This window comes from Rhagoletis pomonella, unplaced genomic scaffold, assembly GCF_013731165.1.
Source record: "Rhagoletis pomonella isolate Grant_MI unplaced genomic scaffold, Rhpom_1.0 Rhpom_scaffold_00006, whole genome shotgun sequence".
Lineage (NCBI taxonomy): Eukaryota > Metazoa > Arthropoda > Insecta > Diptera > Tephritidae > Rhagoletis > Rhagoletis pomonella.
This window is the reverse complement of record NW_023458560.1, coordinates 11108138-11122230: the sequence shown is the minus strand read 5'-3', so window position 1 is coordinate 11122230 and position 14093 is coordinate 11108138. Positions and strand designations below refer to the sequence as shown.

General features: G+C 33.1%; 1 protein-coding gene across 1 annotated transcript in view; it reads right to left on the bottom strand.

Moving 5' to 3' along the window:
• LOC118740400 (protein croquemort) overlaps positions 1-14093 on the bottom strand; it is a 19026-nt gene continuing 4933 nt past the window's right edge. The window contains exons 2-6 of the mRNA XM_036471922.1: positions 3534-3783; positions 3171-3473; positions 2297-3096; positions 2140-2230; positions 1-2074 (exon numbers count right to left, since the gene is read on the bottom strand). Coding sequence (XP_036327815.1) covers positions 1925-2074; positions 2140-2230; positions 2297-3096; positions 3171-3473; positions 3534-3662 — 1473 coding nt within the window. The 5' untranslated portion in view covers positions 3663-3783 and the 3' untranslated portion in view covers positions 1-1924. The remainder of the gene's footprint in view (positions 2075-2139; positions 2231-2296; positions 3097-3170; positions 3474-3533; positions 3784-14093) is intronic.

The following is a 14093-nucleotide window of genomic DNA, read 5'->3' as shown; positions in this document are numbered from 1 at the left end:
TATGTATGTATATAATTTTTTATTTTTAACTAAAAATATGTATATGAGCCACTACAAAACTGTCTTTTCACAATAATACCTGACATAGAGAAATACACAAAAACAGCTTAGCCAATCAGAATAATAGATAACAATATCGTAAATAAGTATTTTATAAGTATAATGTGCAAGTTCTCACAGACTTGTTGTTCCGTTACTAGAATAATTACTGGCACTTTGGCGACTGTTAACTTGATTTGTACAAACATATATATGTGTTCAAAGCATGATACAAAAATTTAAAGGTAAAACCGCTGAGAGGCAGTCTGAATATTTTTGAAGTTTGCTACCGTAACAAAAATGTTATCAAATTTTCAATCTCACTCATGAGACATTATTTTTCATATCGGGCACCAAATTTGGTGTCACGCTTTCGATTCGCTTCAAATTTTATTTTATGAGTTCTATACATGAAATAAGCTAACACGTATTCGAAGAAATTTCTTTTTCATTTTTTTCTTCGGAGATCTGATCTGTCAAAATTTGGATTTTTTCGTGTTCTGACTTATCATGGTCTTCTTCAAATCGTTATATATCGGGTGCAGCTCATCGTGGAGACTTCATTTTAACGTCGTTTTAAAGCTTAAAAAACGGGCTTAACATGTCTATATATAGGATGGTCATGATTGTCCTAAAGCTAACTTAGCTATTAACAGTTGAACTTTTTGAAGTTGATTTGCATAGTAAAGACCAGTAAATTAGGGATTTAAAATTATACCATCGCAGTCCTTGTTTAATTCTCTATGAAAAACATGGTAAAAAATTGGCGTTTTTCAATAACTATTTTTAAAATATATGTTTTTTTTTAACGAGATAATTTATTTTGTGAGAGTCAACAATTTTTTGTAATTTGTTTACGAAAGCTTATTCAATCAAATAATATTCTAGAAATGGGTGTGGCAATTTAAAAAACAATGTTCAAAAATTTAGATTTTATTGTGGATTTCGCCAGAATAACTATATTGCGGAACAAATGTTAACGAAGGAATATTCTGCCGAAATCCGCAATAAAATCTGCGTTTTGCTAACTTTAGTTCCACAATTGCAATGCCCATTTCTAGAGGTTTGTCGCCTTAAAATCTTGCCATACAAATATTATTTCTGGATAGGCATTCTATCGGATTCCGCAATAAAATTTTAATTTTTGTAAAAACCCATTTTTAACACCTTGCAAAAAATATCTCATCATAACTTTTTGAAAACAAATAACCATAAAAATTTCACAAAATAAACCATCCCGTCATAAAAAAAAAAATATTTTTAAAATCTTGAATCTTGTTTTTTTATAGAGAACTAAACAAGGATTACGATGGTGTAATTTTAAAGCCCTAATTTACTGGTCTTCACTATGCAAACCCACTTCAAAAAGTTAAAATGTTTATAGCTAAGTTAGCTTTAGAACAATCACAACCATATTATATATAGACATGTTAAGCCCGCTTCTTTAGCTTTAAAACGGCGTTAAGGTGAAATCTCTACGAAGAGCAGAACCCGAGATATAACGATTTGAAGAAGTATATGATTAGTCAGAATCACGAAAAAATCCAAACTCTGAACCCATAAAAAAAAAAATTTGAAGCGAATCGGAGACATATCATTTTTTTACCAAATCCGTACAACTTAAAAAGGAATGGCTAACATACGTACACTGGCGATCAAATCCGAGTGCATGTACGACATTCTATTACTTACAGTAACATAACTTTTTTTAATAATAGGCGAATTGGTTGGAAAGTAGACAAACTAAAAAAAAAAATCACGGCCGACGAACTGAGCGAGCGGTTTTATCTTTAAATACTTGTATCATGTGTTCAAAGAACGAAAAGAAGTTAATTTTATAAACTAAATGACAAGCATTTGCAACTTCTATTCTAAATTCAAATTACTAAGTGGTAAGCATATCTTCATCATCATTTGGTATCCGTTTCCATCGCTTTGTTATTGTTAAGACTACGCCAACAATGTAGAATACAGCACCTATCACTGCCAACCCGACTCCAGTGTAGAAGCCATAGCCGCCCAAATTTAGAACAAGCTGCAAAGGGTAAAAAAGGTTACCAAATTAAGTCTATAATTAGAAAAGCGTATGCGTAAGCGTACCTTTGTTCTACTAGCTAACTTAGTGTCTAATTCCGCACGCTGATCGAACCAGAACATGGGCATTAGGAATTTCGGAACACCACGATATATGCTAATAAAAAAAAAATTTAAATTTAATATTATTTCAAGCGTTAGTCATCATATTTTAAAAACTTACTCAAAGTCATCATCTGGTTGAATCATCATATTGATTTGCAGACGTCCATTCACTTGCAGAGGCACACCAGTGTTTGGCTCTATAGCCAAATTGAAACTATGTTTATGCTCATCCGGTTGCAAGCCCGCTACGGCGTTTAGATAGGTTGGATCAGCCAAATAGAAGTGTGGAAACGAGGCATAAATCGGCGCATTATTTCGACATTTTTTACAATCTACAACTCCCGTTTTCGGGCATTCGTCAAAACTTGGATCGCAAAAGCATTTCTGATTAGGATAGTTTTCGCCAGAATCAAGTGTCTCGACCGTCCCAACCCAATTGTATCCCGTTAGTCCATGTTTTTCAATAGTACCATTCGGGGCCAAATTCAAATAACGACATGCATCCGTCGCAAAGATGGTGATCTCCTGTTGAGCGCTCAAATGTGGTGGGAAGAGATCGCCGGTAGTACCATTAACTGTGCCACACGGTGCGGCATAAAACCCAGTCTCTTTCCTTTTATTCCAATGTGTCAAACGACCCAAATTTTGCATATCATCGACACCCGTGTGTATTGTGAAGAGGCCATCATATTCGGCAGAAGCATTACGATCTACAAGCCAGCCAAAGCGTGTGTAGGGAATTTTGATTTTTGTTGTATTGAAACGATTTAGGAAGTCGATTAATTTGTCTTCGTAACCGTCAAAAATCCACTCGCGTACAGGCTTAGTTGTGTATAGCTCACCACCTTCGTGATTCAACATGAAATTAACAATTTTTTTTATAACTTTGTTTCTGTGTCGCATCTCGTCAGCAATGGTCTTTAAAAGAGGAGAAAATTTCAAATTAAACCCATATAGCTACTACCGAAAAATGCCCGGTCTGTTTTACTCACAGCAGTTATAACATGCGCTGCTGTTACCATATCATTCAAAGATCCGCCGGAGCGCTGCTCATCGAAGAACCAGGTACGCTTCTGGAAGTATGACACTGTATCGTTTTGATAAAATGTAATATTTTGCTTCAAGTGTTTCTCAAGAAACACATACGGTCCCATTTCAACAAAGTGTGGTTTCACATTCGGATTTCGTATCTCTTCAGGGTTCGTCCAATTAAATATATGGAATTCTAAGTAAATTGGAATGGGCGCCTCCACCCAAATGTTATAGGCTTCAGAGCCAACTTTTAACATTAAACTCTGCAAGTACAGTAATGCAACAATTAATAATCAAGATTTTACTCTATAATGGGTGCTTACATTTCGCATAATGTTATCCGCAATTCCATTCCAAAATACAAGTAAAGCAATACCAAGAGCCGTAAAGAAGGTGCCTAACCCAAAAACCCAGGCTTTACGCTGTGTGACGCTACAGGATTCGCAAGACATCTTTTTTATTAAAATGATCAGTACTTTTTTATTAAATAGTTTTTGATATTAAATAGCTTTTCGAAAGTGTCAAGAAGACCTTTAAGTGCAGCTTCGCAAGTTGTTTCAGCGTGAACGGCTGCTGCAAGGAGAAAGATAAATTCTTTTAAATTGTCTAAACTATGTAAATTGTCTAAACGTGTAAATTTTAACTTAGTACAAAATCTGTAGTTAACTGCCGATTCTGAGTTAACTACGCACTGTGAATTTGGCCCTTAAAATATAAAATTTAATTACTTCGTTTTTAATTTTCCTATTTTCTAATGGATATTTGGGACGTACATTCATATACAGGGTACATTCCAAAACGTCAAAATACAAAGCATTTCTAAACCCCAGTAAACTGAAAGGCTAAATGTGCGCAACCACGGTTAGATTCTAGTTTTCAACTGGTAATGGATAATGGTGCTTTGTATTTTGCAGTTTTGGAATGCACCCTATATATATATGAATGTACGTCACAAAATATCGATTAAATTTGACCGAAAAAATAAGAATCCATATTTAATGATTCTTGATCAAAGCAAAAAGAATCAAAAATAACGATTTTGCAATGATCTTAAAATAAACATATTAATATTTAACGGTAATAAACTTTCGTAGTCTTGGTTTTTGTACAATGTACGAAACTTTCGTTCATAATACGAACACGTTTTTCACAACGAAACAATATTTTACGAACCATACGTAAATATAACGAAAGGACTTTCCTAAGGCATTTTTTAGTACAATTAATTTAGTACAGTACGAAATCTTACGTTTATATTACGAAACACATTCGTAAAGCACTGAACAAATCTCTGTACGAATAATTTTGTATATTGTAGGAAGGCATTCGTAATATTTACGTATGGTTTTAAAATTTACGAACTCTACAATTCTGTATTCGTACAATTTAGTTAATACTTTCGTATAAAGTACTAATGCAGAAACATGTTTTTTTTTTAATTCGTACAACATACGAATATTTTCGGACAATATACTAAATTACCGGCAGTTTAATATTTCATCATATTTTTGAGTATGTGTCATTGCGGAATTACTTGTTGGCTGCTGAGACGTATAAAAGCTTAAACAACCGACAGCGTTGATCCGGATTAACTCGGTCTTAATCCGGATCAACTGCAGTTAATTCCCGAGTTGATCCGGATCAACGCTGCCGTCTGTTTATGCTTTAATATAATTTTAAACGTTGTAAAAAGGGATTTGCTGGATAAAAATACAATACAAAATTAAATATTAAAGCTGTGGATATACTATGCGTTTAAGCATACAATGTTTTTGCGCTGCAATGTGGGACTTGATAAATAGGCAATTTCATCAGTTACCTATCAACGGCAAGCCTAAGCCAGGAGGACTACTTAATGAAATTAATAGTAAGTATGTACATGTATGATTTTTTACTGAAACTTGCTTTTCAGACGCCTTATAATTATACCCGAGCGCACTTGTGGACAAGGGTATGTATATTAATTTTGTTCACATAACGGTTGTTTGTAACAGCCAAAACGAATCGAGATAGATAAAGACAAATGTATACACAAATGCTCAGAATGAATAGAGAAATCGATTAAGCCATGTCTGTCTGTCCGGTTGCCATGTAGGTTTCCGTTAATCCAAGGTAGGTTGGTATTGAAAATGGACTGTAACCACGCCCACTTCCCATATAACGGTAATTTCCAGAAATACGAAAACTGCGATAATTTATTAACTACTGAAGATAATTCACTCAAAATTGATATTTACAATAATTTTCAGACGAAAAATAAGAATATTATAAATTTTTGGAAAATGGGCGTAGCCACGCCCACTTATGGTTACATGTGTATATCTTGGTAACCGCTGCACCAATTTCTTCCAAACTTGGCGCAGTTGTTAACCGACGTACAGCATACCAAATGGCCGAAAATTTTTAAAATCGAACAATAACCACGCCCACATTCCATATAACGGTAATTTAGAGAAATACGAAATCTTCGATAAATCAGAAAATATTAAAGGTAATTTATTAAAAATTGATGCTTGCAACAATTCTTTACCAAGAAATACGTTGATGTTAAAATTTTGGAAAATGGGCGTGCCACCGCCCACTTATGATCACATAAATATATATGTCTCTCGGTAGCCGTTTTACCAATTTGTACCAAACTCGGTACGTTGAAACGTTGAAAATTATTGAAATCGGACTAAAATTACGGCCGCTTTTCATATAACGGTAAATTTAAGAAATGCTTGAAACTTCAATATTTCGCAATTTAAGAACGCTAATTTACTCAAAATTGATACACCCGGCTTACCATGTAGCGGTAGCTTTCGGAAAGGTGAGAAACATATATTTAATACTTGCGCCGGGTATTTAATGTTCGGCTCCGCCCGAACTTAGACTTGCTTACTTGTTATATTTAGTTTTGTTGAGTCTCATAGTTTAACACTTTTCATCAATATACTTTATTGAATGAAGCCTAAGCAGTAAAAAAATATTTAGTATAGAACCTATTCGTATGCATATAAATAAAAGACTTAAGTTTTATTATAGGTAAAATAACCTTTTTTATTAATTTTAAACTACAGTGTAGTCAGAAAATTATTCTTCTTCTTTCGTAGGATGTATGATTGCTTTTATTATTAACACTAGAAAAAACATGACTCAAATTATAGCACAACACTTTCATTATATTTTAATCATTAATTTTAAGCATTTTTGCAAAACATTTTGTTAAACAAAAACGCTTGAAATTAACAAAATAAAAGTAGAATTATAGTAATATGTTTTTTACAGTGTGGAGAATGAAAGCAATCGCACATTCTACGAAACAAGCGCATATTTTACGAAAATAATTTCGTTAAATATACGAATTATTTCTGTGCATTTTACAAAAATTTCTTTAGTAAATAGTAGTTCTTTAGTAAATAGTACTAAATTCGTTAGTAAATAGTACGAATACATTCGTAAAATGTACTAAAGATCTGATGCCTCATATTTTCGTAGTATGTACGAAAACGGTTTTGTACAATCAACGAAAACTTTCGTGGCTCAAAATGACGAAAAATTTCGTAAGATGTACGCAAGTTTTCGTTATATTTACGCAGATTTTATTTTCAGTGCAGAGTGCGCAAAGGAGTGCGCAAGAGTCGGGATTGAGTATAGCCGAGCAACTGCACCTGCGTACCCAGAACAACGACTATACCCTATTATACACAAATAACATAACTTTAAGCTGCCCTGCGCTCAACAATAGACTTAAAGCACGTGTTTATAACCAAAAATTTGCACAATATTAATAATTAGCACTTTACTTTATTCAAAGGCACGTATTCTCGCTTTCAGTAAACAAACGTAATGACCAGGGAACGGATTTTATGGGAAATGCCTTTTTTCGATTATAAATTACCACGATTATATGTTCCTTTATTGAAATATACATGTTTGATGTTGCATTTTTGCCATTAACCCTCTGCTGCCCGGCAGGGTCCCCAGGGACCCATGATGTTTTAATAGATGCGGCATTTTAATCCGGTTCGATCTAACTTTACTGCCACAAATGGAAGGTATAGAATCTATTTAAATAGCTTCTAACACGGTTTATAGATATCGTTCGTCATAATCAACGGATTGAGGTCATCATGGCGTCGATGCACGACAGGGTCCGCAGGGACCTCTAGAGATCTGCATCTAATTTATTCTTGTTTCTTGGGCTTGCAGTTATTTTCATGTACGGCTACGCGTACGCGTAAGAAAGGAACGAGGAAGGTATGTATATTCGAATGCTTTTAGAAACTTATCAGCCGCTTTTATAAATCTAGTGGCTAAATTGATCAAGCTAATTCACACTTCTGTGATATGATCATTAGCCTATTATATTGATAATTTGGAAATTGGAAGTTGTGTTTCTTATTTATTTATATTAAGCATTGATTTTTGATGGACACGAGCTCTGAAATTATTCCACTCGGAAGCCGCTGGTGGTAGCAGAGGAAGCCAAAGCCCCCACTGCGATGGAAAGACCGAATGGAGAAGGACTTGGCTTCACTTGGAATTTCCAATTGGCGTCAGTTGCCACAATAGAGAAACGACTAGCGTGTTTTGTTGAACTCGACCAAAATCGCTTAGGCGGTTACAGGGCCAAATAAGAAGAGGAAGAGCAGAACCAAGGCAATGAAGTCCTTTGTCGCTTTGTCTTGCTAGGTGACGTACAATAATGTCAATGGAATTACTGTCACTGGCAAAAATACACAATTGAAAAGTGAATTAATGTCAATGACATTAATACACAGGCCAAAAGTGAAATGTCAGAAGAATTGTGGAAATAATGTCATTGACATTAATTCACTTTTCAATTGTGTATTTTCTGTGTGGTAAAATGCACCAACATGCCCTTCGTCTTTACTCTCTCTGTTTTGCTCAGCGTACTATATGAAATCCTCCTTTAATACCTCAAATTATTTTCCTACCTTCCACAAAATAAGCAGCTCCTGGGCTTTCGGAGCTAATAGCACCCAACACCACAACCGAAGGAAGTATGCGTTGTTGGATACACTAAAAAAGCAGCTCTTCTCCTGGGTGCTTTCGAACATATTTTACTGAGTCACTGAGAATGTTCAACGTAATTTTGGCACTAAAGTAAGCCAGAAGATAATTTAAAAAATATGAAATAGAAGTACCTTATTTTTTGCTCAACCATTTCCTATAATAATTTTCTAAACCTGATCCCCTTGTTCCAGTAGTTTTTACAAAATTTCAGTCTTGGGACCACCATATTTTTTCGTGGTGGTTTATTCCGAGGCCGAAAAGAGACATATATATAATCATTTTAAGTTAGTTAGTTTTGCATAAAATTTTTCAACCGTTCTTATGACTTGAAGCACTACTGTATATAAAGAATTTGCGCTCTAAAGGCAGAGTCAGGGCCAATTTCAAATGAATATTTAAACGGCACTTAAGTTAAATTTTGGATTGTTACTTAAATGCCATTTAGCTTTCGTTGGGTTTCAGATCAAGTTTATTTAAATATGCCAAACAATTGCCAACACTGTTGCTAGCTTCTTGAAATTGTTGTTGCATTTGTTTGTTTGTTTACATTTTGTACTGAACGATTGTTCTTTGGCAAAATTTATAAACCACCCATCTATCAATCTTGGTTGTTTGGTACAAACACGGGGTTGCGTATCTCATATTTAATTTAAATAGGCAATATTGACCATTTAAGTGCAGATTAAATGTATGATTAAGTGCAGATTAAATGTATTATCTCTTCTTAAATAGGCCATCTGAAATTGGGCCTTACGAGGATTGGGCATTTGCACAAAATTTTGTGTAAATTGCAAGTCCAATCGTTGAAGGAAAAATATGGGGTTGAACGAATTGTTTGCGAGATGTCTTTAAGATAAACTAAAAATCTTTCAAACTCACTTTATTCATTTATTGTTTTGCAAAAAATTTAATACATGTTGTCGCGTACTCGACGCTAAAACAAGTCCTGAAGAATCAAATTCCCCAATGTTGATGAAAAATGTTTGTATTATCACATTTTCTGTACTTACACATGTGTTGATGTTAAGCGATTTGTGGCGTGCGCCTTGATGTTGTCACACAAAGAGGAGGGACCTATTGTTTTACGCCAACTCCGAATGGCGATTGTATTTTCATGGCAGAATTTGCCATTGCCTGCCGACGGGCGATCGCTATTAGAAAAACTTTGACAATTTTGGACTTAGCTAATTTTCCTGTCACTCTATAGAAACGGTTAGAAATAATATAAGTATGTAGCAGAGCTGTAAAATGATTGAATCAGTAGGATCTGCATTCACTTGGCACTCGTTTCAAAATTTTGATTGTTTGGCTGTTTAAAAAAAACATCATTCCTGAGTGGCTTAAATTATTTTGAAACAAAAAAAAAACGTAATGTGTTGTTGAATGGCAGAGTTCCATTCAGTATAGAATGTGAATGTAACAAAAGTATTCGCAATCATAGTGATTGTAAATTTTGGTTGAATGCAAACAGTTTTGATCATTCAGTACTACACTGAAAAAATATGCCTTGAAGAAAATATTTATAGGAGAAAATAGTAGTTTTACTTCTGCTTTTCTACTACTGCTACAATTTGGTAAAGCATTACCTAAGACCAGAAGTACGTACCAGCTTTGGATATTCTGTTAATGCTATTTAAAACCAACTGCATGTTTTCGAAGGAAACTTGCGGTCAATTTTATTTAACGAACCAAATTTTTATTTGTACAAAGAGATATTTTTATTTCTCAATACCAGGCACTCATACATATGAAGTAGCAAGCTTTCCCAACAAGCAAAATAAACTTAAAGAAAGTTTTTTTTAAGTTTTCAATTATAAACATTAAGCTTACAAAACGTTGATTTTTTGTTTATAAAACGCTTGAAAGTAAGCGTAATATAATCGAAAAGGAACATTGGTTATAACCGTAGAAATATAAACTTGTAATAAATGTTCACAAGAAAGCTTTTTATAAGCGTAAAAGTGTAAACTTATAATAAAGGTTCAAAAAAAGTTGTTTATAAGCGTGTTAATATAAACTTACTAAAAATTTTCAAAATAAAGCTTTTTATAAACATTTTTATAACCCTTTATTTAAAGATATTTCATTAAAAACTCATACATAGATAGCTTAACATCTAGAAACTAAAAGAAATGCGAATTTTCGGCGGACTCATCTGCAGTCTCGAAAATATAAATAGGGAATAGATATTTTAGCATACAAATTTATGATAACGCAAAAATTAAACATAAAAAAGTTAATGATTACATCTTGTTGCGTGCTTTCAATTACATGCGGTTATTGGCAAATTGGAAAAACGACATCGATGCAGCTATAAATTCCACTTCTTCGCCGCCATTCTCATTGATGAACTTTTTTGAAAAAAAAATTAATAAATTATTAATTGAATGTTAAACTAAGAAAGGATAAGGAGAACTCATCATTCCTGGATTGGATTTTTTTTACCGCATCGGTTTTATTTAATTTTTTCTTTTAATAATATATTTAAAAAAACGCAAACACGTCACTTACGATTGAAAAAAATGTTATATTTACTACTTCATGTCGTTGGCATTTGCATTTCATTTATAAGTTTAAGTTATTTATAAGGTTTATTTGAAAAAACTTTTAATAAGCTTAATATTAAAAATGCTTATTTAACGCTTATTATAGCAACTTACGTTATTTTTAAAAACATTTACTGAAATGTTTGTTGGGTTCTATATGTATAAATTTGTTTGTAGAACTTTTAAATAAATTTTTTTTTGTAGAAGCCTTTGAACTGTACAAAGTAGAATTTTGGAAATATAAAAATTTATACAAACAATTTTGTACGTAGAAATAGAAAACTTGTTACTTCACATGCATGAGCGCCTGGTATTGGGAAATGAGAATATCGTTCTTTACAAATAAAAACTGATACTGAACTGGGGATAAATCATGGACGGAATGATAAAAGCTGCTATCATTTGATGGTTGTTATGCTTGATTATTTCATGTTCTGCAGATTTTCCAATCTTTAAAAGAAAAAAATTATAGATACTAATTGTCTTGGAACATTTTGCACTCAGTTTTTAAACAACCAAAACTATAAATTTGTACAATATGTTCATGTGAATCAAGCTGCGTTTCATGCGTGGAGGAGTCCAAGCACAACCATTCATTCGTAGGACATGGCTTAGCCCGCGTGGCCGCTGTGCATTGATACGCGACACTATGTCAATATCGTTTTAAAGTTCATACACCTCATTATTCCATCATCTAAACTTATGTACATATTTTTCTTAGTGTATAAAATTTGATTGAAACTGAATTAGAGAATGCACACATAGCAAAGTGTTCACTGATCTGGAAGCTAATTCAGTACTGAATTCTGTTTACTTCAGCATTCTCAGTTTTTTCATTCAGGTATTTACTACCTTACTGTGTGAAATCAATTTTTTTTGAATGATTGTAGATTGAAAAAAATATAAGCCACACTACCAGACCAAAGGAAAATGAATGAAATCCTACTTGTAAATATTTCATGATTAAAATTTTAAATGATTTCACAGTTTTACAGCTCTGGTATGTAGGTAGTTCGAATTTTTATAAAACGACACATTTTTCATTGTTAAAGCTCCAAAATATATGTAATTTTTTAGAAAAAGTGGACTTTTCACTCTAAGCTAGAGATATGTATGTAGCAAGGCATATCAAACAGGTAGTAGCATTAGAGCAAAAACAACATTTGCATGCATTTTGTTGTTGCTGTTGAAATTATATGACATTTTCGAGACCAAATAATTTGAAAGTAAATCAAATCAGCTGCTCTACTGATACTACCCGTTCAATGTGAATTGGTATGTAGGTATTTATCTGACTTGAGTTGACGAATGTAATTTATTCCTTTTGTTTGAGAGTTGTCTGACCGATTAGAGCAAAAGTACTGAGTTGAGTTCGGATAACGAGAAGTCAACAAACAACATACAAATGTACGTACATATTTATTTACTTCATACATATGTATACAGGCGATTCTTTACATGAAAGAGAACAAAGAAGATGTGATCGTTGTTCAAAATTCTTATATGTACTGGATGGCGCCGAATGAGCTATATGGTTTGAATTCTTTATAACAGTTTTTTTTTTACTCTATGCCAACGGGATCCACGCCTGGAAATGACCTGGCAGCAGCGTTGCCGAATGCTTTTGCTGAAAAATCGTCATTTTACCTTGAAAAAATCGTAATTTCGGCCAAAAAAAGCCTCAAATTTTTGGTTATAATACTGGGTGGCGCCGAATGAGCTATATGGTTTGAATTCTTTTTAACAGTTTTCTTTGGGGATATTTGAAAGAAAGAGTGTACGTTAACAAACCAAGAACCATTCTCCAACTCCAAACCAACATTCGAAATGAAATCATGGCCATTACACCCGAAATTCTGCGAAAAGTTATGGAAAATATGCTAAAAAGAGCACGTATGTGCGAAGCAGAAAATGAACATCACTTACAGGATATCATTTTTCAAAGCTAATTGCAAAAAATTCCCCAATAATACTGTTTAAAAAAAAATTAAATTATAATAATCGCATAAATAAAAAAGTTATAAACCATTTAAACCATATAGCTCATTCTGCGCCACCCTGTATGTACATAAATACGTACAAATGTATGTTTCAGGCCCGGCCGCACGAGGGGGTTTGGGAGTTTAAATATGCATAAAAATGTGCCATCATTTAGTTTACGATAACAATGGTAAAAAAGTTTCAATATCTCTGTAGAAATTGTTTATTGAGGTAGCCTAAGGGTGGCAACCTTGTTTTTTCTTGCAATTAGAGGAACGAAGTGACGCTGATGTCAAAGAAAAAAGTACGCTTGATATAAAATGCATGTTGTCTTCCCGTTAAAAATTCTTTCAAGGACAATATTAACAAAACTTTTTCAATGGAAATTTTAGTAACGTAACGCCAGGTAACGTTACGTCAGATAATTCAGCTGATTAAACATACAGCAGAAAAGATTTTTACATTTAAAAACGTGGAAAATTATCCTTAAACATTTCCAATATTACTACAAAAACTTTTATACAAATAGACTTGCCCAATTCGCAAGGTTTTGCAATTTTGTAACCCAAGTCAAAATCCACTTCTGTTTTTCGTAACGTCACGCCAGCGTATATGTTTACTAGTATCTTTAAATCGCCACTATCAATAGTTGTAATTTTTTTTTACTGAATAAATATGTAAATTTAGAAAAACTTTTTTAAAATTTCGACTTTTTCAATTTTTCTTTTACATTTTGTCATACAAGCGTCACGTAACGCCAGTTTGGGAATACCCCCTTTACGATGAGAGGATTGCGTGGTGTTTAGGATATAAGTTTTTAACTAATATGAAAGTACGTTATATATTTACATATTGAACATTTTTTGCTAAAACTGTACTTTTTTAGATTTTAAATGCCTATTGCTTATTTTTTGAAACGTCCAAAACTAATAAAAAAATAAACTAGCGAGTATTGTGGCTTATTTGTAGTCAGCTACTTGTGCTAATAATTTTATAAATGTTTAATATTTGCATAATTTTCTGGAATCAAGACAATCCATTGTCAGATAGTGAAAATCCATGCACCAGTCAGAATTGATTAGTTTTCGGCCTTTTTTAACCGACTTCCAAAAAAGGAGGAGGTTATCAGTTCGTCGGAATATATTTTTTTTTATTTTTTTTTATGTATATTATTATATTAATTACTTGTCAACAAAAACAATTAGTTTAGTAGATTGTAATTGAAATACTTAAGTTACTGCTGCAATACTAATCTGCATGATTGTAATAAATATGTTGAGCTTTGATGCTAAGATGAAAGATCTATTTTGTACAAGAATTCCATACAAAAACTTT